This window comes from Myotis daubentonii, chromosome 21 (assembly GCF_963259705.1).
Source record: "Myotis daubentonii chromosome 21, mMyoDau2.1, whole genome shotgun sequence".
Classification (NCBI taxonomy): Eukaryota; Metazoa; Chordata; class Mammalia; order Chiroptera; family Vespertilionidae; genus Myotis; species Myotis daubentonii.
In genome coordinates this window covers 14,905,834-14,932,954 of record NC_081860.1, presented here as the reverse complement: position 1 = coordinate 14,932,954, position 27,121 = coordinate 14,905,834, and the positions used below count along the sequence as shown (strand labels likewise).

The following is a 27,121-nucleotide window of genomic DNA, read 5'->3' as shown; positions in this document are numbered from 1 at the left end:
CCTTCTTGCTTCTTGACTGGGAAATATGTCATTTCTTTTGCTTCCAGCTATGCGTAGATGCAAGAGAAGTTAATTTTGCCAGACCTCTGGGGCCTTCTTGAACCACAGATGTCTGGGTCTGGAGGTTGGCTGTTTAAGCCGGAGTTGCTTCTTTTTTTCTTTTAAAAAAAATATATTTTTATTGATTTCAGAGAGGAAGGGGGAGCGAGAAAGACAGAGAGAGAGAGAAAGAGAGAGAGAGAGAGATAGAGAGAGAGAGAGAGAAGCATCAGTGATGAGAAAGAATCACTGATCGGCTGCCTCCTGCATGCCCCCCAATGGGGACCGAGCCCACAACCCAGGCATATGCCCTTGACCGGAATTGAACCTGGGGCCCTTCAGTCCCCAGGCCGACGCTCTATCCACTGAACCAAACCAGCCAGGGCCAGAGTTGCTTCTTATGTCAACCCCAGATGGTACATATGTTGGCAGGAGCTCTGGGTTCCTATAACTCACCTAAGCAGTGATAGTGTGTTTTTAAAGTCTTTTTAAAAAAAATACGTTTTTATTGATTTTTAGAGAGAGAGGAAGGGAGAGGGAGAGGGAGATAGAAATATGGATGAGAGAGAAACCTCATGAATCAGCTGCCTCCTGCACATCCCCCACTGGGGATCAAGCCCGAAACCCAGACATGTGCCCTGATTAGGAATTGAACTGGTGACTGGTTGGTTCCTGGGTCGATGCTCAACCATTGAGCAACATTGGCCAGGCTCAAGGTCTTTCCATGACAGAAACCTGCAAATGAAAGATGCTAAGGAGAAGGAACAGAATCTGTCCTTGGATGAATGTGCCATCCATCATCCCTGAGCGTGCAGGTTTTATTTTCATATATATTTCCTGGGCAGGTTGCTTTTCAGATCCAGAACAAGTTCAAGGCAATGCAAGCACTTACCTGAAATGGTAGGGGGTCTTAGTGTTTCAGAGCTGAAGGGACCTTACAAAGCAGGACTCTACACTCCTTACTCAGCAAAGGAAGGAGCTGAGTCTAGAGAAGGAAGTTAATGAGAAAGAGGATCAGAGCAGAGCCCCAAATCAGGTCATCTGAGGGTAGAGGTCAAGAGAGAACAGGAAAACAGAGCCCGGGTTCTCTTTCCTATTATGCTTAGCAATCCACAGCTAATTTTTACAGGCACGTGAAATCCCTCTTAGGCCCCTCAACAGCTTCCTCTGAAGAATCCTGTAGGATTTCCCCTGCTGGCTCCCAAAACCCAGGCCCAGTGAAGGCTGCTCTTATTTAGCCTGCAGCCGCTGCTCTCCTGACCTGGACAGAATCTGACTGTGGCTTCCCTCCCCATCCTGGGGGCAGCAGATGGCACTGAGGAATGGAGCCCAGCTGGCATGCAGTAGGCTCTGGGGAGAGGAAATGGCCTTGTGGGATAGCCTGCTCTGGGCAGAGTGCTGGGCCCAGGGATGGGGCGGGAGAGGTCACAGCAATGTCAGAAACTCCTGACCTTGGCCCTGAAGAGTGCAAGGGTCTCAGCTCCACCCCTCCCCCAATGATAATAACTGATGAATGCATCCTACCCATGGTTAATGAAAGAGCCATGGATTAAAATGCAGACCCTTAAAGCAATGTAAAAGCAGTAGCTTAAAAAATTCAAGTAATAGCCCTATCTGGTTTGGCTCAGTGGACAGAGCATTGGGCTGTGGACTGAAGGGTCCAGGGTTTGATTCCCGGTCAAGGGCACATGCTGGGCTTTCAGGCTGGATCCCCGATGTGGGGCATGCAGGAGGCAGCCGATCCATGATTCTCTCATCATTGATGTTCTCTCTCCCTCTCCCTTCAATTTTTTTAAAAATTGAAATAATAGAAGATAAACTCAAGAGGAACAATGAGCCCAGGCTGGTTTGGTTCAGTGGATAGAATGTCGGCCTGCAGACTGAAGGGTCCCAGGTTCTATTCCGGTCAAGGGCACATACCTCAGTTGCAGGCTCAGTTACTTGTGGGAGACGATCAATTGATGTGTGTCTCACATCGATGTTTCTCTCGCTCTCTGTTTCTCCTCTTCCCTTCCACTCTGTCTAAAGATCAATGGAAAGAAATATCCTCAGGGGAGGATTAACAACAACCAAAAAAGAGGAACCATGATGAGGTGCTGAAAGGGTCAGAAGCAACGTGGAAGTGGTGGGATGCTGAGCCACGTTTTCCCCTCACTCCCCACGATGGGTGACTTATTTCTTCTTCTTTGGGTGGTGCCAGCCAGTCTCTGGCAAGAGAAGCTGTGCTGGGCTCCAGTCCTCACATCACAGGATTGGTGGCCTCCTGTTTTCCCAGTGGCCTCAGTTTCCTCATCTGTGAAATGGCCACAATCAGATCTACTTTCTGGGCTTATTGAGGGGCATTTGTCAAAGAGGTAACGGTTGTCTAGTGCTTAGTGGGGTACATGGCACTCAATAGGTGCTTCCCCACTGGATTGAAGCTCCCTGAGAGCTGGGAGCTTATCTACCACAGTAGCTCTGGTGTCTAACACAGTCCCTGGCGCACAGTAGGTGCTCCTGTTAGTCATTAAACTTGGCGCACCTTAAAGAAACCTGCATATTTCAAAGGAGAAATGCTGTAACCCTGGATTGGAGAAGGAGAAAGGTGGAGGAATGTGGAGACCTTGGGGTGCTGGAAGGTTCATTGATCAGCTCACCTAAAAAGGGTTACGGAGCAAGAATTTGCAAAAGAAGGCCGGGGTGCTTCACGTTCCTAATGTGCTTGGGATTGCTCTATATTTGGACGACGACTCTCGTCTGAGGGTTAATCCTCTTTGTCCCAGTCATCAGCGAGGGGATTAACTGCCTTAAACTCCAAGCCTCACGGGCCCTGACAATGTGAGCTTTGCGTTGCCAAGGCCCAGGGCTCCCAGGAATCAATTTCTATTGATCCAACACACAGGGCTCCTTTGTTGTTATTTAATCCCAGCCCCTTAATACTGTTGAGGGGAGGTCATCTATTTCCTGTGGCAGATTTGCGATCAGAACCCCTGTTTCCACCGTGGAGTTCTCCCCCCGCCCTGCTGCTCTGTGCTCGTCTCCAGGGAAGGGTCCGAGGGGAGTAGTTTGTGACTCTGGGAGCACTCCGGGACTGACGTTCATGCCACGTGTCTTCTGGGGAGTCTCTGTCTGTGAAAAGTCCAGTCTGCTCCCTGGCTGACAGATGGGCTATTTAGAAACACCCCCAAAGGAGCTGAGAACCCCAACTGTTTTCTGGGAGAAATCTGCCTGGCCCATTCCTGAGGTCACCCCGACTATGAGTCCCATCTGGAGTGAGGGAAGGGCAGTTCCTCAAAGGAAAACGGAGGACTCCTTAGCAAACGAAAGGGTCAGGGTTGCTGGGTGGGCCAAGCCCACAGGCAGTCCACCCCACACGGAGCTGGCTTCCCTTACGGAAATGATATTACAAAGTGTTAGCTTCGTTGGTGTCCAAGACTTTGAAAAGTCTGGCTGTATTTCCATCTTTCCTTCCATTCATTTCTAAGGGGTTCCAATTTTCATAACCCTGTCCTTGCTTGGCCTAACCTTGCCATTTTAAGAATTAATATCTGCAAAATTCAAAGATTGAGTCCCTGCTCCTCCTTAAATCCCTTTCACATCTACTTATTCAGCAGATATTTCTTTTTTTTTTTTTTTTAAATATTCTACTGATTTTTTACAGAGTGGGAGGGAGAGAGATAGAGAGTTAGAAACATCGATAAGAGAGAAACATGGACCAGTTGCCTCCTGCACACCTCCCACCGGGGATGTGCCCGCAACCAAGGCACATGCCCTTGACCGGAATCGAACCCGGGACCCTTCAGTCCGCAAGCCAACGCTCCATTCACTGAGCCAAACCAGTTTGGCACAGGTATTTCTTAAGATATATTTTTATTGATTTCAGAGAGGAAAGGACAGGGAGAGATAGAAACATCAATGATGAGAGAGAATCATCCGTAGGCTGCCTCCTGCATGCCCCCCTGGATTGAGCCTGCAATCTGGGCATGCGCCCTGACAGGGAATCAAATCAGTGACCTCCTGGTTCATGAGTCTACATTCATCCCCTGAGCCACACAGGCTGGGCTCAGCAGATATTTCTTTCTTTCTTTTTTTAAAAAAAATTATTTTATTGATTTTTTACAGAGAGGAAGGGAAAGGGATAGAGAGTTAGAAACATTGATGAGAGAGAAACATGGATCAGCTGCCTCCTGCACACCCCCTACTGTGGATGTGCCTTCAACCAAGGTACATGCCCTTGACCGGAATCGAACCTGGGACTCTTCAGTCCGCAGGCCGACGCTCTATCCAGTGAGCCAAACCGGCTAGCGCAGCAGATATTTCTTGACTGCCCACTGTGGGAGGCATTGGAGTGAGTGGTAACTACAGAAGACACGGCCCTTGCCTTGTAATTGCCAGCTTATGTCTCACTTGGAGACCTGTAAGCGCCATTGCTGCCCATCAGGGATACCAACTTCGGTTCAAGAGAAGTCAACTTCGGTCAGTCGTTGAATCACACTGACGAGTTATTCTGCCAAAGAACATAGCATTGCCTTCTCCCTGTGCATAGAACATCTTGCAAGTTGAAGAGAGAGAGAAAAAAAAATCCATCTTGGGACTGAACTGCTTGCTGCTCTGCTCTCTGGAGCGCGTGGGTGGCCTTCATCTGCAGGCTGTGAATGGGGCCTGGCAGCCTCGCCTGCTTTGTTTGTGTGCTGGTGTTTGAACACCGGACAGCCTGTTGCTTTGCTATTATCAGGTTATTTGTATAATCCCAGCAGCTGGCAACTGGGAAATAATATAATATTCAAAAGAAAAATCTAGAGATATTTGCTTAGAGAGAATAAAAATAGGCAGAGAATGACATGTGCGGTTGCAAGGCTGTGCAGAGCGGCGGATGGCTGACTGCACTTGACAAAGGCTGGCTTGGATCCTTGGTAGAATTCCCCATGGGACTTCCCCTGCTCGCAGTTCAGAGAAGGGTCATGCATTCTGGAAAGGAAGCCCGTCTCATTCTTTTTGTTGCTGTTATTAATCTTCACCCGAGGGTATTTTTCCATTGGTTTTTTTAGAGAGAGTGGAAGGGAGGGAGAGAGAGAAACATCGATGTGAGAGAGACACAGGTACATGCCCTTGATGGGAATTGAACCTGGGGACCCTTCAGTCTGTGGGCTGACACTCTGTCAACTGAGCCAAACCGGCTAGGGCCTGTCTCATTCCTTTTGCACACACTGACAGAGCTGGAAAATGGCCTCAGCCCTTGGGATCTGCTCAGGTTGTGCTGACAGAGGGCTCATAAGTGCCATCGTGGCCTTAGCCCAAGGCCGGCACCCGAGTACAGTACAGACTTAGAAGACCACAGAGCTGCCCCTTTCTCCCCTTCTGTTTTATGTTCCGTGGTGGTTAGAGTATAGATTCTGGAATCAGATTATTAGAGTGGAAACTTATCTCCTTCCTTTACCAAATATGCTTAAATATTCTATTCCTCATGTTCTTTATCTGTAAAACAAAGGTAATATTAATCATGGTCTATATGAGACAGTTGTTAAGAGAAACAAGTTGAGATTTAGTCAGTGTTCAACAAAATGTTGGGCATATAGCAAGCAAGTGTATTAGTTAGCTATTACTGCACTGTCATCTTAATGCTGTGTAACAAGCAGCCCCAAATATCTCAGTGGCTCCACAATAGACATTATTTATCTCACAGCCAACTGGGGACATTCTTCTTCATGTTGCAGGGTAGGTTTAGGTCTGTTCCACGTGTCTCTTATCCAGCTACTAGGGACATTTTCTCATAGTAAATGATAGGAGGCCTTAAAGGATGCCAGACTATACTGGCACATTTAAAGCCTCTGTGCACATCGTGTTTGCTCCATTCACTGCCCAAAGTCAATGACCTGGCCAAACCCAAAATCAATGAGAGGGGAAGTATACTCCTCACAGTAGGAAGCATTGCATTGTTATGTGGCCCAGAATGTGGATTATAGTCATATTACCTGGGGGAGAAGAATTGGAACTGATAATCTGATCTACCAAAGCAAATTAACTTGGTAACAGGATGGGACTTTTCTGTTGTCTGAGGATGGGCATTCAGAGCATAAATCTGAAAATAAGATGGCTTAGGTACTCTGCTTTTATATATATACTAGAGGCCCAATGCACAGAATTCATACAAGGGGCTTGGCCCTCGCAGCCCCGGTTTCATCTGGAAGGTCGTTTGGCTGTCTGGTCTAATTAGCATATTACACTTTTATTATTATAGATTGGTTTTAGAGAGGACAGGAGAGGGAGCGAGATAGAAACATCAGTGATGAGAGAGAATCATTGATTGGCTGCCTCCTGCACGCCCTCTCCCCCCAACTGGTGATCAAGCCCAAAACCCAGGCACATGCCTTGACTGGGAATCAAATCATGACCTCCTGGTTCATAGGTTGATGCTCAACCATGAGCCACACCGGCCTGACCTGACTTCTCTCTCTCTCTCTCTCTCTCTCTCTCTCTCTCTTTTAAATCCTCACCCGAGAGTATTTTTCCATTGTGTTTTTTAGAGAGTGGAGGAGGGAGGGAAAGACAGAGAGAAATATCAATGTGAGAGAAACACATTGATTGGTTGCCTTCTGCATGTACACAGACCAGGGCCTGGGCCGTAGAGGAGCCTGCAACCGAGGTACATGTCCTTGATTGGAATCAAACCCGGGACCTTTCGGTCTACAGGCCAACGCTCTATCCACTTAGCCAAACTGGCTAGGGCCTGATTTCTCTTATAGCTCCTTCGCTTCTCCCTTCAGCTCTATTTGATGGCCTCCCAAACTTTCTGCACTAGGAGGCTATGCCTGCGGGGGGCGGGGGGCGGGGGTGGTGGCGGAGAGGGGGTGGTGGCGGGGAGGGGGTGGTGGTGGAGGAGGGGGGGGCGGTGGCATGCTGGCTGATCCGCTTGGGGCTCCAGCTTTTACTCTTAATCCCCAGCTTCTGTCTGGCAGGCAGCAGATGGAATCCTCTGCAGGATGCTCAGCCAAGTTAGCCCACTTTTTTAGACTAAATCGGAGTCCAAAATACATACATAAAACGCTGGCACCGAGCATAGTGTTGCAGTGAGCAAAGGGTTGGCATTTCTGGGGAAACAAGCTTTTCCTAAGGGTAAGAGCTATCTTTTTTTTAAAAAAAAATATATTCTATTGATTTTTTTACAGAGAGGAAGGGAGAGAGATAGAGAGTTAGAAACATCGATGAGAGAGAGAAACATCGATCAGCCGCCTCCTGCACACCTCCCACTGGGAATGTGCCCGCAACCAAGGTACTTGCCCTTGACCGGAATCGAACCTGGGACCCTTCAGTCCGAAGCTCTATCCACTGAGCCAAACCGGCTACAGCTAGAGCTATCTTAAAAAAAAAAAAAAGATGCATCTTTCCCTAATTTGACAATCCCTTAGCTCTCCGGGAGGGATTACGTGGCTCAAGTGGACAAGGAAAGGAGGTGCCGGAGGTTTTATCATTTGAGATGCGAGTACAACGCTATGGCGAGAATTCATTAGTTCTCACGCTGAAATCTGGGCCGCTTGCTGACCTGCCTGAATTTAGCAAGTGACAAAGTTCCCTCCTGGCTCTGGTTGTTGTAAACTAATATAATACACACATTGAGACTTATTCGAAGCCTTGCATTTGCAGGGGGATTTGAAATTACCCAAATTTATTAGTTTAATTAGTGAGCATTTAAAGCCAAAACTCTATAGAGATGGGGCTGGGAAATGAAATTTGTTAAAGAAACTGCCGGTGCTTGTCATCTGTAGCCAAGGGCTGAAACCCAGGGACGGAGTAAACCTTCCATTTTGATTTCTATTTCTGTTGCTTGTATTTGTCTTCTAGCGTTACTCACAGTTCTTGGGTAGAATCTGTCTTTATTCCTGTCTTTCATGTCCATTATATTCTCTCATAATTTTACTGTTTTATATTTTTCTTGGCTTGTGGGAGATGGGTGAAGCAAACAGAGCACCCACGACCTGAAAGAGAAGAGAGAGAGGATTTGACTTAAAAATAGAAGCAAATGATGCACAAGGCAGTTTGGCTCAGTGGTCAGAGCATCGGCCGGTGGACCCGAGGGTCCAGGTTTTGATTCCGATCAAGGGCATGTACCTCGGTGGCAGGCTGGACCCCCCTCCCTGGTCTGGGTGGGTGCAGGGGGCAACCAATCGATGTGTCTCTCTCACGTCGGTGTTTCTCTCTCTCTGTCTCTCCTCTCCCTTCCACTCTCTCTAAAAATCAATGGGAAAAATATCCTCGGGTGAGGATTAACAACAACAACATAGAAGCAAATGAGAGCAGAACATCAGCTCTCTTGAACCACGTGGGTCCCCATTCCAACTGGGATCAGTTCCTCTAGGCCACTCCCCACCCTTCTGCATCCACCTCAAGAAAGCATCAAAGAAGCATCTATTTATAGTAATCCTATTTTTTTAAAAATATATTTTATTGACTTTTTACAGAGAGGAAGGGAGAGGGATAGAGAGTTAGAAACATCGATGAGAGAGAAACATCGATCAGCTGCCTCCTGCACATCTCCCACTGGGGATGTGCCCGCAACCCAGGTACATGCCCTTGACCGGAATCGAACCTGGGACCTTTCAGTCCGCAGGCCGACGCTCTATCCACTGAGCCAAACCGGTTTCGGCAGTAATCCTATTTTTTAAAGTAACGCTTGTCCATTGTCTCCAGGAGTCTGACTACAAAAACTATTCCCAGTGTCGTCCCCACCAGGCAAACACCCACTATGTCAGGTCCTAGAAATAGATTTCCCATGAGGCCAGGTGTGTTGTGGACGCAGGTAAGACAAGCACAGAGCCTGAATCAGAGGAGCAGTTGCTCAAACATGTCCTTTCTCCCTCCGTTAAGACTTACATCATGGTGCTCACAGATAAGGGTCCCTGGACATCCTCCTGGGGATTCCGCTGGGAAAGCAGGAGTGCCTGGGATTCATTTCCCCGTCGGAATCGTCTTTAGCGGCTCAGCTTTCTCCTGCGGGGCCGACTTTGCTCCATCCTTATGCCTCTGGGCCCCTTGGGCAGCGTCCCCTGCTTGCTCTCCGCCAGCACACTTCCTGCAGAGCTGGCTCCGCTCCCTCGCCATCCTTTCTGCTGTTCTAGCTGCGTGTTTTGCCTCCCTGAGTCATTTCACAGAAATGGATGCCCCAGTTAAGCTGTTTTGCATCGGGGCCTCATCTTCTCCAGCCTTTTGTCTGTTCTTCGTCCTGTACTTTTAAAAAAATACATATTTATTGATTTCAGAAAGAAGAGAGCGGGAGAGAGAGAGAGAAACATCAATGATGAGAGAGGATCACTGATCGGCTGCCTCTTGCACATCCCACACTGGGGACCGAGCCCACAGCCTGGGCATGTGCCCTGACTGGGAATCGAACTGTGACCTCGTGGTTCATAGGTCAATGCTTAACCACTGAGCCACGCCAGCCGGGCTCGTCCTGCACTTTCCAACAGATACATGGAAATAAGAGCTCGAGGGAGGGCCATAAAACCAGAGAAGCAGCATTTGTGGCCTAGGAATAGCCTAGAAAGTCAAGATCCGTGCAGCGAATGCTCATGGGCCCCCCAGCACACTGTGCTATTTGGGGGACACGATTGGGAGCGATTTGCATGTGTTGGATGCCACTTGTTTGCCTACCATTTTCTAAGGAGTAGACTGCGTTTGCTCTTTCCAACAAATTCCTGTGGGGTGGGAAGTATGATTCCTGCCTTGCAGAAAAGCGAAGTCACTCAGAGTTGGTGCGTGGCTGCCATCCAGGCCTTTGGACTCGCCATCCATTGCTCTTTTCTTTCTCGGGGATGTCCTCTCTGAAGGTCTCCAGAGATGAGGAAGGAGAGAGTAACTGGGAATAGGCTGGATTTGCTGGGTAAGCAATCGCCAGGGGAGACAGTCCTGACCTCTGAGCATTCTTCCTGTGTGTCCCCTAAAAGTCTCTAAGTTACCCCTTTACCTGGAAGTTCCCTGTGCCCATGTAGAGAACTGTGGCCCAGAGAGGTGCCCAGAAGATGTGCATGGGGGAAAATGGGGTGCATTGTATTGCTCTGAAAGCCACCCCATTGCGAGGTGTTCAGTTTTGCCAGTTCAGAGGAGATGATGTAAATCCTCGGGAAATAATTTATCCATGTGACCTCGTGCCCCTCCTGATGGAACAGTCATCAGGGTGGGCAAACGGTGTTTCGGCTTGCTGGGACTGGTTTGCTATTCTTATCACATTCATTAAGTTATCAAAACGTTATTTATTACGATTTACACGAAACCTCCCAGTTTCAGGGCCCATCTGTTCCTGCTATTTATTCCCTCAGGGAAGTCACGAATCTGCCATTTGTGATTTTACAGTTTTTCGTATCTTCCAGCGGCGTTTCCTCTGCGAGGCTAGGATGCGTGACTGTCCACACGGGACTCTTGGGGGGCGGGGGGGAGGGGGGACCGTGGAGCCAATGCACCTCCTTCCTCAGAAAGTGAGAAACCCTCCATTGAATGTCAGGCCGAGCAGCCAAGTCCTGGTGGGAAAAACGAGCATTCTCACCCCACAGAACAGAGATTTTCTAGGCCCACAGAGGGACCAGGGGCTTCTTTTAAGTCGTGCGTCAGCTTTCTGATGTCCAGAGGTGCCAGAAATATCTGTTCTTGAGAGCGTATTCGTTTTCTAGGGCTCACAGAGCCAAGTGCCACTGACTGGGGTGGCTTCACAGAAGTTGGCTCTCCTATTTCGGGAGGCTAGAGGTCCAAGATCAAGGTGCCAGCAGGTGGGTTTTCCTCTGAGGCCTCTCTCGTTGGCTTGCAGATGGCGTCCTGCTCACGCCTCTTCAGACGGCCATCCCTCTGTGTGTGCATGTCCCGGATGTCTCTTTGTGTATCCGAATCTCTTCTTAGAAGGACCTCAGTGAGACTGGGTTGGGGGCAGCCCTAAGGTCCTCATTCAACATAATCACCTGTTTGTTTGTTTCTTAAACTTTTTAAAAAATATATTTCTTTATTGATTTCAGAGAAGAAGGGAGAAGGAGAGAGAGAGAGAAACATCCATGATGAGAGAGAATCATTGATTGGCTGCCTCCTGCACGCCCCCTACGGGGGATCGAGCCCGCAACCCAGGCATGTGCCCTTGGCCAGAATCGAACCTGGGACCCTTCAGTCCGCAGGCTGACGCTCTATCCACTGAGCCAAACTGGCTGGGGCATCACCTGGGCTCCATCTCCAAATAAAGTCCCATTCGGAGGCACTGGGGGCGGTTAGGACTTCAACGTGGATGCTCGACTTTCTCTTTAGGGGGAAAAAATGGTGGAAGAGATGGTGTGGGGAGCGGGGGCGGGGAGTGTAAGCATTTCTGGGACGTTCTAACCAAGGGGCAGAGGCCGGGCAGGAAACAGATGCGCTGCGCCCTTGGTGAGGCCATTGCAGAAGCAGCTCATTAGGCTGTGCCCTCAGTTGAGGCTGCCAGGGAGACACTCTGTTCGCCAGACGCGCGTGCCCGCGGCGCTGTCCAGCAGTTCTTGCATCCTCTGGCAGAAAGGCTCTTTTTTTTTTTTTTTTTTTTTGAACAAATAGCCTCTTGGATGAGAAATAAAATACATACCCCAGAGGAATGACAGACACAGGATGGGCCCAAGGACAGCCCAGAAGGGTGTGTGGATGGGGAGGGAGCTGAGACGCCAGAGGGGAGGTTGAGGAGGGGGAGGGGAGGAGGGAGCGAGGCATTTGGCCTAAGCCTTCTGCTGGGCTCCAGCAGGATGCTTTTATCAGCCAAGTTCCGATTTGGACTCCTGCATATTGGGGTGCAGAAATAGTCCCAGGCGCTAACCAGGATTTCTGTGTTCCCTCTACCAAATTTAACGGATTCAGGAGCTTTTCTCTTATTTCCGTCTTTATAAGCCTTGAAATGACATGTCATTTATGGGCTGTGAGGAGACTTGGGAGGAGGTAGGGAATAATGACATCTGCAGAGAAAAGCATCCCCCAGGTATTCCAGCATATTCCATGGGGACAAAGGAGCCCCACAGCTGTGAGCACTTACCTTTCTCAGGTTGATCCCAAGGGCTCAAAGCAAACCCGAGATTGGGCAGCCCCTGGGTCCCCACCCTCTGGGGACAGATGCCAGCACCAGGCCTACGCGTGTCTGGCAGAGATTGCCGGCCCCTCCCGGGCGATGTTTCAAACCCTCCCACCCATGAGTCATCCTCAGAGGCTGTTCTCTGAGAAGGTGGGACGTGAGAGCAGGAGGAAGTGTCAGATTGCAAAAGCTGTTCTGTTCTTTCCTTGAAAATTCACTTTGCAGCTTGGAGGTGGGGATTTATTTATTTATTTATTTATTTTCTGCACGAAGTCGGAGCAAGTGAGTGGCCCAGGGAATGATCCAGGGTCTGGACCCCTCTCCCCCGCCCCCCTCCCCAATTGAATGTGAGAATGTTATATTGTCATGTGCAAGTCTGTTCAGCTGGTTTTCAAACAGGGGTCAAAGAATCATCGTGACAGTGTATGTGAGATCCTTGGGGTCAGGTCATTTTATAAATATTTATTGTGCCCGACAGTAATTAGATCACACATATAGAAATGAGTATGTTGAGAGTATTAGCCCTCAAGACAATTATAGTTATTGGCAAAATAAATATAATAGTTTCCTCTTATTACCCAGCTGGCATGGCTCAGTGGTTGAGCATTGAGCTATGAACCAGGAGGTCATGGTTCAATTCCTGGTCAGGGCACATGCCTGGGTTGTGGGCTTGATTCCCAGTAGGGGGCGTGCAGGAGGCAGCTGATCAATGATTCTCTCTCATCATGGATGTTTCTATCTCTCTCTCTCCCTCTCACTTTCTCTGAAATCAATACAAAATATATATTTAAAATGGTATTTAGTTCCACTCTTATTCTAGTCTAATTCACTACAAAACCATTTCTGATAAAAATAAAGTTTAGGATATATCCTTATATTTTTATAGCCTGCAATTTGGTATGACTCTACATTAGTTTTCTCTCTCTCCCTCTCTCTCTCTCTCTCTCTCTCTCTCTCTCTCTCTCTCAGGCAGTGACAACTGGTAACATTGCTTATATTTCCTTCTTGGACAAGATAGAGTACGGAGCTGCTTGTAAAATATCTGGTTGCACATCTCTATGTAATGAAAAATGTCATTTACTCCAGTAATACTTCTTTTAAAAAAAAAAATATTTTTATTGATTTCAGAGAAGAAGGGAGAGGGAAAGAGAGATAGAAACATCAATGATGAGAGAATCATGGATCGGCTGCCTCCTGCATGCCCCACACTGGGGATTGAGCCCGCAACCCAGGCACGTGCCTTTGGCCAGAATCGAACCGGGGACCCTTCAGTCCAAAGGCCGACGCTCTACCCACTGAGCCAAACCGGCTAGGGCTCCAGTAGTACTTCTTGACAATGCCAGCAGACCATACACATTTCACTTGGATGAAGTTGGATAATGTTATACACAGGCAGGAACTGGCCAGAGGGACCAAGGTGAGATTCTTAGCTGATATATTTAATTTAGAAAATGGAACAGTAAACACAGGGCTGAGGTGGTCTGGGGATATAGTATGCTTAAATACATGTTTCCTTGGCATGCTTTAAGCAGAAAAAGAAAACTCAGAGATTTGGGTGGTAAATGTGTATTTTCTGGCCATGGTGAATACATGCCTGAGATGTCTCGAGTTCTTGAGTTGAAGCTTTCATGGATTTTTTTTTTTTTAAAAGCATTGACTAGCCCTGGTCAGTTTTCTTTTCAGTGGTTAGAGTATTGGCCTGTGGATCAAAGAGCCATGGGTTCGATTCCTGTTCAAGGGCACATACCTGGGTTGCAGGTTCAATCCCTAGTTCCAGTCAGGACACGAGCGAGAGGCAACCAATCAATGCCTCTCTCACGTTGAAGTTTTTCTCTCCCTCTCTCCCTTTCTTCTTTCTCTAAAAATCAATGGAAATATATCCCCAGTTGAGGATTAACAACAACAACAATAACAACGAAAGGCATCAGCTCATTCTTTCCCAAATAGATGGAACTGGCGATAAATAATGAAAAAACATCAAATGCTAGGAAAATGGCATGCAGTTTTTCCTTCCTCCTTGATATATAAGCCCTACTTAATAATTGATGCGCACATCTTTTCTAATGGCAGGCAGCTTTTCCTTAGGGAGCTGTAACGTGGGCAAGGCCGAGAGAGAGTTTCTGACCCGTGGCCAGCTCCAAGGCCACTAAACCTTTTGCTTCTCAGCAGAGGAGTATCTCTCAGGCGAAGACACCAGAGAGAGAGATACTGCTCTCCTCTACTTTCCTCTCTTTATTCTGTGATGCGGAGTCTTCTTTGGCAGCTGGCCTGCTCCTCATTTTTTTTTTTTTTTAAATGGGAAGCCACTATAATGAACACCTCAAGCCTGTTTCTGCTGGGTTAATTAATGTGCATACAGGAGGCTACTGTTTTCCCTGAAGCTGTGATGAATAGGACGGGTTTTCATGGAAGGCGCCTAGAGCTTTAGCAGATGTAGCAGTTGGCTCTGGGATCCATTAACACTGCAGAGCAACACACAACCAATCCCGCTTGATAAAGTCTACCAGGCTCTAGGTCAGCAGTTCTCAACCTGTGGGTCGCGACCCCTTTGGCGGTCGAACGACCCTTTCACAGGGGTCGCCTAAGACCATCCTGCATAGCAGATATTTACATGACGATTCATCACAGTAGCAACATGACAGTTAGGAAGTAGCCACGAAAATAATTTTATGGTTGGGTTACAACATGAGGAAATGTACTTAAAGGGCCAGAAGGTTGAGAACCACTGCTCTAGGGTGCCAAGAGTGGTCCCCAGCTTGCTCTGTGGCTTTGAGGATGATGAGGACAGTGCATGGGATCTATCCACTGAAATCACTCAGGTCTGAGTTTTAATGCCACTACGCATGTAGTTTAAAGCACATAGTAAGTAGTTCACAAGAATAACTTTAAAAAATATATTTTTATTGATTTCAGAGAGCACAGGAGAGGGAGAGGGAGAGAAACATCAATGATGAGAGAGAATCATTGACTGGCTGCCTCCTGCACGCTCCACACTGGGGATGGAGCCTGCAGCCTGGGCATGTGCCCTGACCACGGAATCAAACCGTGACCTCCTGGTTCATAGGCCGATGCTCAAACACTGAGACACGCCAGCTGGGCCACAAGAGTAACTTTATTTATTTATTTATTTATTTATTTATTTATTTATTTATTTTTTAAATATATATTTTATTGATTTTTTACAGAGAGGAAAGGAGAGAGACAGAGAGCCAGAAACATCAATGAGAGAGAAACATCGGTCAGCTGCCTCCTGCACATCTCCCACTGGGGATGTGCCCACAACCCATGTACATGCCCTTGACCGGAATCGAACCCGGTACCCTTCAGTCCGCAGGCCGACGCTCTATCCACTGAGCCAAACCGGTTTTGGCAAGAGTAACTTTATATCATTATTTCTGAGCACAGAAACATTGGGTGTTTGGGCTTTTTAAAAATATATATATTTTTTATTGATTTTGAGAGAGAGATTGAGAGAGAAACATCAATAAGAGAGAAACATCATCGATCGGCTACCCCCTGACCAGGAATCGGGAATCAAACCAGTGACCTCTTGGTTCCTGGGTCAGTGCTCAACCGCTGAGCCACACCAGCTGGGTTGTTTGGACTTCTGAGCTGGCAGGAGTACGAGGCTGGTGGCATATGGAGTCTTGAATGTCTGGGCCGGGCTGCCTTTTCTGCCGCTGCAGTAACTCTGGCAACAGCCTAGCTCTGTGCAATAGATTGCAGTTGCTGCCGGATGCTTTCCACTGCCCTGGTCTGCTGGGCTGGGTCGTGCATCAAGTTGGCAGCTAATTTTCCCCAAGCTTGTGCTGGGAATGGGACTCAGAGGCTGTGCCTACAGTCATAAAGCACACAGATTCCGTTTAAATGGCCGTCATCTCTCCTCTTGATGTCCGTGGATTGCCGCGGCTTTCCTGAGAGCCCTCGCTTGCTCTCACAAAAAATCCTGTGCTTCCCCCATACAGACCAGTTTCGTGGTTTTGTGCGCTCTCTTTTCTCTGGGCATTTCGACAAAACTCGCTGAATTAGCAATGTTCCTGTGAGTGTTTTCAAGTGCTTGGGTGTTGCTCTGGCCGCTCTGGCTCAGTTGGTTGAGCATCGTCCCATACACGGAGAGGTTGTAGGTTCGATTCCCAGTTAGGGCCCAGGTTGCAGGCTGGATCCCCAGTGAGGGACATGAAGGAGTCAACTGATGGATATTTCTCTCTCTCATCAATACTTCTTTCTCTTCTTTCCCCTCTCTCTGAAATTGATGAAAGCATATTTTAAAAAGCTAAAAATAATAAAGTGCTTCACTGTTTGTGACTCTACCTTGCTCCATGGATCAAAAATGGAGATGACTGAAGATATCATTGCCTCCTTGATCCACCCCCTCTCTGAATTGTCTTTCCAGAATAGCAATCTGATTGCCCTGACTGGAAATTGAACCGTGAACTTCTGGTTCACAGGTCTACGCTCCACCACTGAGACACGCACGTCAGGCAATATAGTATCTTTTAAATAGGACCAGCAATTAAGTAAGTCCTGATGGTATTGTGTGGTGTTTCTTTTTGGTGGGGGTGCCCAAGCAGTTATCTAGGGTGTTAAGCAAGTTGTGAAAACAAGACATGTTGAAATGATGAGCAGATGAAAATGTCAACGTTTTCAAAGGCCAGGAGGAAAATTCAATTTGTGTTCCATCCTGTCCTTGGCAAATAGTCATTTTCCTCCCCCTCTGTTTTCCTGTTAATCACAAGTGAATGTGGGTGTGGCTTCTCTACTTCTTTGATCTGTTTGCTCGTTGCCTTTCACGCAGCTTTGGGACTGGGCTTTCATTTCCTTTGTCTTCTGGATGAATGTCTGGGCAATTGCACAGCACAGTGATTGTGAAGTGCAATAAAAGTGATTCAACGATAGGACTGAGTCTATGGGGAAGGCTAGAAGACATTCTTTTTCTTTTCTTTAAATATATTTTTTATTGATTTCAGAGAGGAAGGGAGAATAGTTTCACAGGGTGATCTGATCATAAATTCCTAACTGGGCAGGCCATGGTGGGTAGTCATGCCCCATGCCTATTGGTTTTTAAATATATATATATATTTTTATTAATTTCAGAGAGGAAGGGAGAGGGAGAGAGAGAGAGAAACATCAATGATGAGAGAGAAACATCGATCGGCTGCCTTCTGCACACCCCCTATTGGGGATGTGCCTATAACCAAGGTACATGCCCTTGACCGGAATCGAACCTGGGACCCTTCAGTCCGCAGGCTGACACTCTATCCACTGAGCCAAACAGGTTAGGGCTGATCATAGCTATTTGTTAGCTAATTTTTAGCCTTCAGCTCTCATCTCAAAGGCCATCTCCTTAGGGACGTCTTTCTTGAGGACTACTAGGTCAAGTCCTTGGTAAGTTACTGTAAATGATGCCTTCTTCTTGGCTTCTATAGGATTACATATTTGTAATATGTCTGCTGCCTGGACTATGGATTCCATGAGGGCAGGATCTCTCTAGCCTTGTCCCGTGCCTGGCACCCCATAGGTGCTCAATAGAGGTTGTTGAATGTGTAAACAAACATTAAGCAGTAGCACAAGTCTTAGGGCCCCTGGATATACAGATGAATGACAATTCTCCGTGACAGTTTCCAAACTTGACAGCTCTGTATTCTCTGAGCCTGGTTCATGGTTAACTGCTATCTAACAGAATTGTGGCTTTCCCCCTTCACAAACAGCATTTTTAAAGGTGGTAGGAGGAACTCCTTAAAATCAAAGACCCAAAGAGATGGTCCTGTCCTCTGAGAACAGGCAGTTGGACTAGTTTATCCAGGTATGACTCTGTGCTGACCCATCGTATGTGATTCCCCTGCGGTCAGTGGCATACACGTGAGAGATGGCCCAGCCGGACGTATCGCTCAGTGTGGTGGCTCAGAATCACCAAAGCTCACCGGCCCCCAAGGGAATTAAGTTCATGGTCATGGCCTTCAGCATCAGCAGTGCTATCATCGATGGAACCGATTTAGGTTTCATCATCTTATTTCAGACTCTTGAAATAGGAATGTCTAGATTTCGAACTTGTTGAGGTCCCTTCTATTCAATTATTCATGTATTACATACACTCAGAAAATATTAATTGAGCCCTTGCTGTGTGCCTGCCGCAATGTGAGGCATTAAATTTAGTGCAGGACGTGAAGCACAGCAGGTCTTCCATCACAATGGCGCTTAGATGGATGGTCACATTGTCATGGGAGGTTTCCAAAAGGAGGGGCTTGAACTTGCTTTAAATCAGCCCTAGGAGAAGCAGCCTCCTCTCTCAAGCCTGTTTCTCTCAATTGGATTTATTTTGAAGTGTCAGTGTGTTCTTAGTTTGAATGCATTTTTAAAATCAGAAGGCCGATCGAAGGTGGCTCTAGACATCTTATATTTGAGATGTGTAAGTATTTCAAAATGAAAGAAGAAAGTGCAAAATTTCAGTGTTTATTTAAGGTCTTAAACATGCCTATAATGTAAATATACACACATACACACTCCTCTCTCTCTCTCTCTCTCTCTCTCTCTCTCTCTCTCTTTCAATATAGATTGCAGAGACTTATAATCCAGCTTGAACTAAATTCTTTCTGGTTCTAAGAGACCAGATGCTACGAATTTTCTTACATTACTTTAAAAATAACCCAATAAGTGTTCAACCATAACTCCCACATGGAAAAAGTGACAGATGACAACCCCTCTTCTCAGAGAAGTTACAACCTCAAGATGGTCGTCAAATGGATTATTCCACTTGTCCATTATTTATGTAATTTGTTAATTGGGTGAGTCATTATTTAAAGATAAGGAGCTAAAATAGAACTTAAAAAAAAGCCTTAGGCTACTCAGAAGCAGTGCTTAAAGGAAGATAACACTACCTAGGTTAAGACAGTCCCAGATGCTACAGGATTCTTATCCCCAAGGTTGTGGGACAATCCTGTGATGTCAGTTCTAACCAAGGAAAGGCTTGGTGAGAATCTGAATGGTTCATGATATGAGATTTTACTATTGAAGGAAGTGGGGCTGCACATTAGAGACAGAGAGAGAAGTATCCTATATAATAAAATGCTAATATGCAAATTGACCAAATAGTGGAACGACCAGTCGCTATGACGTGCACTGACCACCAGGGGCAGATGCTCAATGAAGAAGCTGGGCTCACGGCTGGCAAGCACAGCAGCAGCGGTGGCAGGAGCCTCTCCTGCCTCTGCAGCAGTGCTAAGGATGTCCAACTGTGGGGAGCAGGCCTAAGCTGTCAGTTGGACATCCCCTGAGGGCTCCTGGACTGCCAGAGGGTGCAGGCTGGGCTGAGGGACCCCCCCCCACCCCAGTGCACGAATTTCATGCACTGGGCCTCTAGTAAATGTATATTTACATTATAGGCATTTTTAAGACCTTAAATCTAAAAGAATTAAAGAATGCTCGTAAAATGCTTAGCACAATGCTTGGCACATAGTGACTTTTCAATACATGCTACCCATTAGCACCTTACCTGGGCATCATGAGCAATGGATGTCAGATGTTGTGGGATTTGATGGGTTAGCGCAGTGGTCGGCAAACTCATTAGTCAACAGAGCCAAATATCAATAGTACAACGATTGAAATTTCTTTTTTTTAAAAAATATATTTTATTGATTTTTTTACAGAGAGGAAGGGAGAGAGATAGAGAGTTAGAAACATCGATGAGAGAGAAACATCGATCAGCCGCCTCCTGCACATCTCCCACTGGGGATGTGCCCGCAACCAAGGTACATGCCCTTGACTGGAATCGAACCTGGGACCTTTCAGTCCTCAGGCTGACGCTCTATCCACTGAGCCAAACCAGTTTTGGCTGAAATTTCTTTTGAGAGCCAAATTTTTTAAACTTAAACTATATAGGTAGGGACATTGTTATTCACTTAATTAGGGTCCTCCTAAGCTGGCCTTTGCTAAAAACATCCTCAATCTGAGGGGTCGACCTCAGCGAACGTACCCCCACTTCTTCTAACGCCATTTCTTCAAAATAGACTTGCCCAGGCCGAAAACCGACTTCTGCGCATGGGCCACGAAGTTTCAATCGCACTGTATGTGTGCCCCCGCACGTGGCATTTTGTGGAAGAGCCACACTCAAGGGGCCAAAGAGCCGCAGTTTGCCGACCACAGGGTTAGTGTTACTGTTAGTGTTAATGTTAGGGTTAGGTTTATTCCTTGGGAGGGAAAATTGGCTTTGGTAATGCTCTCTAAAATACCCCTTTCTTAATCTTGTATGCATATATGCATGGCCCATGGACACAGACAGTGGGGTGGTGAGGGCCTGGGGCAGGTGTGGGTTGGAGGCAGCCAATGGGGGGAAGGGGGGACATATGTAATACTTTCAACAATAAAGAATTATTTAAAAACTAAAAATATTTTATCTTAAAAAATAATAAAATATCCCTTTCTTTAAGCATTTTCCCCAAGGTCCTGCTCTTGGAGCCTACACTGACTTCTGATCCATCACCCCAGGACTTTCTGTTCCCCAGTTTTTCTCTTCTTTAGTTTGTTTTTTTCCATTGCTGGTCAGGTGCTTCTTTGTGAGCTTGAAAAGTGCCGACTCATGACTTATTCGCTACTTCAAAGCCATATGTTCCATTTTATCATTGGCATCCAACTTATCTATCTGACCTTCACCACTTTATGCAAAATTCAGGCAGTCAGAAGCAAACACCTTTCATCTCCTCACATGTTTGCTTAAAAGCTCAAAGTCAAAATGTCACCACCGCGTCTTAAGATTTCTCAGACTATTTTGCATAAGAGAACAGACATATACACTGGATCTATTAACGTCAGGATAATAAAATTATTCCGAGTCCACTTTGATGACAATAAATATTCATAAACGTTTCTTTCATTTTAAAAGAGATCTGATATTGGAAATTATTCTATCCTGTCCCCCGAGCTTTCTTTTGAAACAGATGTTCCGTCCACCCAGTTGAATGTTAACTCAAAGACATATCAGAAAAAAAAAAAAAAACCCAACAAAAAAACCCTCTTTGAAATCAAATTTATTTTGATTTAAAGAAATATTTTTATTGATTTCCGAGAGGAAGGGAAAGGGAGAGAGAGAAACATTAATGATGAGAGAGAATCATTGATCGGCTGCCTCCTGCACGACCCCACCTGGGGATTCAGCCCCCAACCCGGGCATGTGCCCTGACCAGGAATCGAACTGTGACCTCCTGGTTCATAGGTTGACACTCAATCACTGAGCCACGCTGGCCGGGCTGTTTCATTCTTATACAAGATTTGACTCCTTTTATGGGTGAATCAACACTTCCAAGGGTTTCTCTGACCCTGTTCTTTCTCCCTTTATTCTTTGTCTTACTGATTCAGTCCTCATTCATTCACCATGGATCTGAATGTCTCATCAAGATTTCCTACACCTTCCACATGAAGCACTGGCATTAGTAAAATATTTACTAGTAATTCTGAGAGTGTTTGTTAGAGTTTTAGCAGTTTGTAATCCTCTTCTCTTTCTCTTTGTACTTCCAGGGCATAACCTTCAGTAACAGAACGAATCAGGCCACTCAGCAAGCTGCCAGTTCCTGCCAGCACCTTGTTGAGGAGCCCAGCTGGACCCATTTCTAATCAACATCTCCCCCACGCTGCCCCCCCCCCCCAACACACAACATCTCTGGGTCACTGAAGGAAACCAGACCAGAATTCGAAAATTTTCAGACTTCCAATAGACATTGTGTGCCAAAGGATACTTAGGTTGCCTTGCACAAATCTGCTCTAATTGAGGGACACAGCGGGGAGAATACAGGTGTTACTTTTACCTAAGAAGTCACACAAACACATTCTCCATTTACACCTCTGCACACAGAATGGATGATGGTTATTGAAACAGCCCGAACCTCTACCACGGTGCACAAGATATAGCTTGAGAGGTGACCAGGCGGCCGCGGGACCAAGGAATGGATGCTTATAAATATCAGGACAACTATGAGGGCTATGCCCGCACGGATGGTTATTATCCCGGCAATGAGTCCAACCCAGAGGAGGATGCGCAGAGTGATGTTACCGAAGGCCATGATGAGGAGGATGAGATCTACGAGGGCGAGTACCAGGGCATCCCTCACCCGGATGATGTCAAGGCCAAGAAGACCAAGATGGCGTCCTCCAGGGAGGATGACCTTCGGGGCCAGGCGGACCTGATAGCTGAAAGGATGGAAGATGAGGAGGAGTTGGCTCATCAGTATGAGACCATCATGGACGAGTGTGGCCACGGGCGTTTCCAGTGGATCCTGTTTTTCGTCCTGGGTTTGGCCCTGATGGCTGATGGGGTAGAGGTGTTTGTGGTGAGTTTTGCCCTGCCCAGTGCAGAGAAGGACATGTGTCTGTCCAGTTCCAAGAAAGGAATGCTTGGTAAGTGGAAATTTCCAAAGATCATTCTCTTCCTGGCATTAAAATATGAAGGGGGAAAGAACAGTAAATTTATTTATTTATTTATTTATTAATATATTTTATTGATTTTTTTACAGAGAGGAAGGGAGAGAGATAGAGAGTTAGAAACATCGATGAGAGAGAAACATCGATCAGCCGCCTCCTGCACATCTCCCACTGGGGATGTGCCCGCAACCCAGGTACATGCCCTTGACCGGAATCGAACCTGGGACCTTTCAGTCCGCAAGCCGACGCTCTATCCACTGAGCCAAGCCGGTTTCGGCAAGAACAGTAAATTTATGTAGCACCCGTCACTGTTCGGCGTCTTAAATCTGTCATCATATCCTTTCAGCATTATCATTTGACACACGATTTGCCATGACGGTGTTTTTTATCTTAGAGAAATTAATTCATTGGTTCACATTTAGACGGCTAATGAGTACTGGAGCTTGGAATTCAGTTTTGTTTGATTCTCAAGCTCTTAGTTCTTTTGTTGTTGTTGTTGTTAATCCACACCCGAGGATATTTTTCCATTGATTTTTAGAGGAAGTGGACGGGAGAGGGAGAGACACACAGAGAGAAACATCGATGTGAGAGAAAGACATCAATTGGTTGCCTCTCGTATGTGCCCTTGACTGGAATCAAACTTGCAACCCTTCAGTCCTCGGGTCAGCACTCTACCCACTGAGCAGAACTGGCTAGGGCAAGCTCTTAGTTCCTTTTCCAAATCTTGTGCCCTCCTTGAGAGTCTGAGTTCTCTCTCCTTCATATTTATATATACATATTTTTTATTAATTTCAGAGAGGAAGGGAGAAGGAGATAGAGATAGAAACATCAATGATGAGAGAGGATCATTGATTGGCTGCCTTCTGCATGCCCCTTACTGGAGATTGAGTCTGCAACTGGGCATGTGTCCTAACCGGGAATCAAACCGTGACCTCCTGGTTCATAGGTCAATGCTCAACCACTGAGCCATGCCAGCCGGGCTCTCTCTCTTTCATATTAAACCATTTTCCATATCCAAGTGACAAATACGTTTTGTGAGTGGCAGGCCAAGGTCTCTTCCACTCTGTGCTTTCCTCTGTGTCCTTCCAGAATCCACTCTGCTGCTGGTCTCTCTTGTATGCAAGTCTGAGTAGGCCCAATGCCCACATGTCTTGGGGATAGATGCTGGGCTGAGCACACCCACGGAGCCCCTGCAGGCAGTTGAGAGTCATGTGGTGAAGCACAGATGGATTCTGCAGGGTGGAGGCCCAGCTTGCAAATCAATGAGACGAGCACCCTCAGAGCCAGCGTCAGCCATCAGGTCTTGATGCAGCGAGGATTTTGTGAAATTTGAGGAAGGAATGTGGCAGAGAAGAGATTCATCAGCATATGAACAAGGATTTGTCCTGGTCATTCAATGTCCAGCAAAACCCATTCGTTCTCCAAATGTAGAGGCTGTGCCATGGATCCGTTAGCAAACATACAGTTATTGAAAGCTTACTAGGAGTCAGGTTCAGACTCAAGACTGAAACCTACTTAATGGCCCCCAAGAACTAAAAATCTATCTAGCAACTGTTTATTCATTTAACACGTATTTGCTACTTGTATTCCATATGCTCATCTCTGTGTCCAGCCCCTGGGGAGAAAATAAGGAACTAGATAGACACAATCCTTGCCTCTCAGCGAGCTTACGTAGAGCAAACATGTGAGACAAACACAGAGACTTAGTACAGGCTATGAAATACCTGTGTTATTCTGGTCCCCAGTGCGTGCTTTCCAGCAGTGGTGGCAAACATGTTTTGTAAAAGCCGGGATAGTAAATATGGTAGGCGTTGAGGGTCCAGATGGTCTCTGTCACCACTAATCAACTCTGCCGCTGTAGCACAAAAGCAGCCTTAGACAATAGGTAAACTAGTGGGCGTACCTGTGTTCTAATAAAACTTTATTTACAGAAAAAGACAATGGGTAGGATTTATCCTATAGGCTGTAGTTTGCTAGCCTCTGATACAGAGTCATTACAAATAAAATTAAGACACAAAATTTTTAAATCTCCATAATTATCCCTGGAGGGAAAAGACATGGAGTATACACAACCAGAAGAAATGACTTGAGAAGCAAGGCTGTCAACCGGAGCTTTTAAACACCAACATAATTTTAGTAGTATTTTGGGTATTGTTTGTTTATTTATTTTTAATCCCCATCCCAGGATATATTTTCTTTTTTGTCTTTTTTTTTTTAGAACAGCATCCTAGTATGGGATTAGGTGCAACAGAGCCCTCTTGTGGAAATTCTGAGAACAGCATGATAGTGTGGGATTAGGTGCAATAAGGTTTTTAAACAATGAGCACTTTTTAAAACAGTAATTATTACTGTTCTCAAACACTTTCATACACAAAACACACTCCTTAAAACAAGAATTCCAACTGCTCCACTTTCCTAAACAATAAGTACCTCTTAAGTCAAGAATACAGTGTTTTCAAACACTTTTCTACACAATGCCCTCTCTTTCAAACCAGGAGTCTACGAGTTTTGAAACACTTTCTTACGCAACGCGTAGCTTTTTAAAACATGAAAATGGGAGTGTTCCAGACAGAGTTAGCTAGTAGTGTTTATGAATATATTGTTTATGTGCTATCATAGAGTAATACATGCTTTATCTATTGGTTGGATGGTCCGCACTTTGAAGGAATACATAGATTAACCCAGTGTGTGGAAAGCTATTAACCTCAGTGAAATACTGTAATATAATTTCATTTACTTGGGGAACTTGCTGGAGCATTCATAACACAATTAGGATAGGTATCCTTTAGTAATTATAACTATGGTGAAGCAGTTTACTGAAATCCAATGTGGCAAGAATGAATTCTAAGTGTTTTCAAATACTTTCCTACACAACTGACAGCTCTGTAAATGTGAATTCTGTTTTCAAACACTTTTCTGCACAGTTTGCAGCAGTTTAGCAGTGAATTCTAAGTGTTTCCAAATGCTTTTCTACAGTTTTCAGAGTAATAATTATAAGGGTGCTCAAACGTCTGGATAAGAAATTAACCAACATGTGTAAGAATCAAGAGGAAATGAAGAATGACATAGCTTCAATAAAGAACACAATGGACCGTTTCAACAGTAGACTAGAGGAAGCTGAGGACCTAATCAGTGAATTAGAAAACAAGGTAGAAAAAAAATCCAAGCAGAGCAGCAACTGCAAAAAATTAAAAAGCAGGAGGAGAGTCTAAGGCAGCTTTGGGATAACAAGAAATGAAACAACATCTGCATAATAGGGGTGCCAGAAGGAGAGGAAGCTGGGCAAGGAATAGAAAACCTGTTTGAAGAAATAATGACAGAATAGTTCCCTGGCTTTGGGAAGAAAAAAGTCACACAAGTCCAAGAAGCACACAGAGTCCCAAACAAAATGAACCCCAAAAGACTGACACATTGTAATTAAACTGGCAAATGTCAACAACAAAGTAAGAATCTCAAAGGCTGCCAGAAAGAGACAGAAAGTTACCAACAAGGGATCTCTCTTTAGACTATCAACTAATTTCTCATTAGGTCAGAAGGGAATGGGATGAAGTATGCGCAGTTATGCAAAGCAAGGGACAAAATCCAAGAATACTCTATCCAGCAAGGCTATCATTCAAAATTAAAGGTGAAATCAGGAGCTTTGTAGACAAAAAAAAAAAAAAAAAAAGACTAAGGGAGTTTATTACCACCAAGCAAGAAATGCTAAAGGGACTGTTATAAAAGTAAAGAGATAGAAAGCGAAGAAGTAATACAGGCATAAAGAATAAAAACGGCGACAAACAAGTACCTATCGCCGAACCGGTTTGGCTCAGTGGATAGAGCATCGGCCTGCGGACTCAAGGGTCCCGGGTTCGATTCCAGTCAAGGGCATGTACCTTGGTTGCAGGCACGTCCCCACTGGGGGGCGTGCAGGAGGCAGCTGATCGATCTCTCTCATCGATGTTTCTGACTTTCTATCCCTCTCCCTTCTTCTCTGTAAAAAAATCAATAAAATATAAAAAAAAACACACACACAAGAAAACAAGTACCTATCAATAGTAACCTTAAACGTAAATGGATTAAATGCGCTAATGAAAAGACATAGGGTAGCTGAATGGATAAGGAAACATGACCCATGTATATGCTGTGTACAAGAAACCCACCTTAGAACAAAGGACTCACACAGACTGAAAGTGAAGGGATGGGAAAAATAATGTTTCAGGCAAATGGAAATGAAAAAAAAAAAAAAAAAAAGCTGGAGCACCCATACGAATATCTGACAAAATAGACCTCAAAGTGAAGGCCATCCTCTCCCCTCTCTTTCCCAACAGGGATGATAGTCTACCTCGGAATGATGTCGGGGGCCTTCGTCCTGGGGGGCCTGGCCGACAAGCTGGGGAGAAAGAGAGTCCTCAGCATGTCTCTGGCCCTCAACGCCTCCTTCGCCTCCATCTCCTCCTTCGTGCAGGGTTATGGAGCCTTCCTCTTCTGCCGACTCATCTCGGGCATCGGGTATGTAGTCTTGGCGCTTGCTTCAGCTGGACCCTCCTGGAACAATGGTCCGTCCTTCCTGGAACTCCAGCTCTGAGCTGTACCTCCAAAAATCCTGGGACTGGGTGTTTGCCTGGATTCCAAGATACTGTATTGAAGTTACCCTTAGAA

At 46.0% G+C, this 27,121-nt stretch overlaps 1 protein-coding gene across 1 annotated transcript in view; it reads left to right on the top strand.

Moving 5' to 3' along the window:
• The window catches only part of SV2B (synaptic vesicle glycoprotein 2B), a 53,466-nt gene that overhangs the window by 7,613 nt on the left and 18,732 nt on the right, over window positions 1-27,121 (top strand). Inside the window, exons 2-3 of the mRNA XM_059677924.1 lie at window positions 21,581-22,456; window positions 26,791-26,971. Coding sequence (XP_059533907.1) covers window positions 22,006-22,456; window positions 26,791-26,971 — 632 coding nt within the window. The 5' untranslated portion in view covers window positions 21,581-22,005. The remainder of the gene's footprint in view (window positions 1-21,580; window positions 22,457-26,790; window positions 26,972-27,121) is intronic.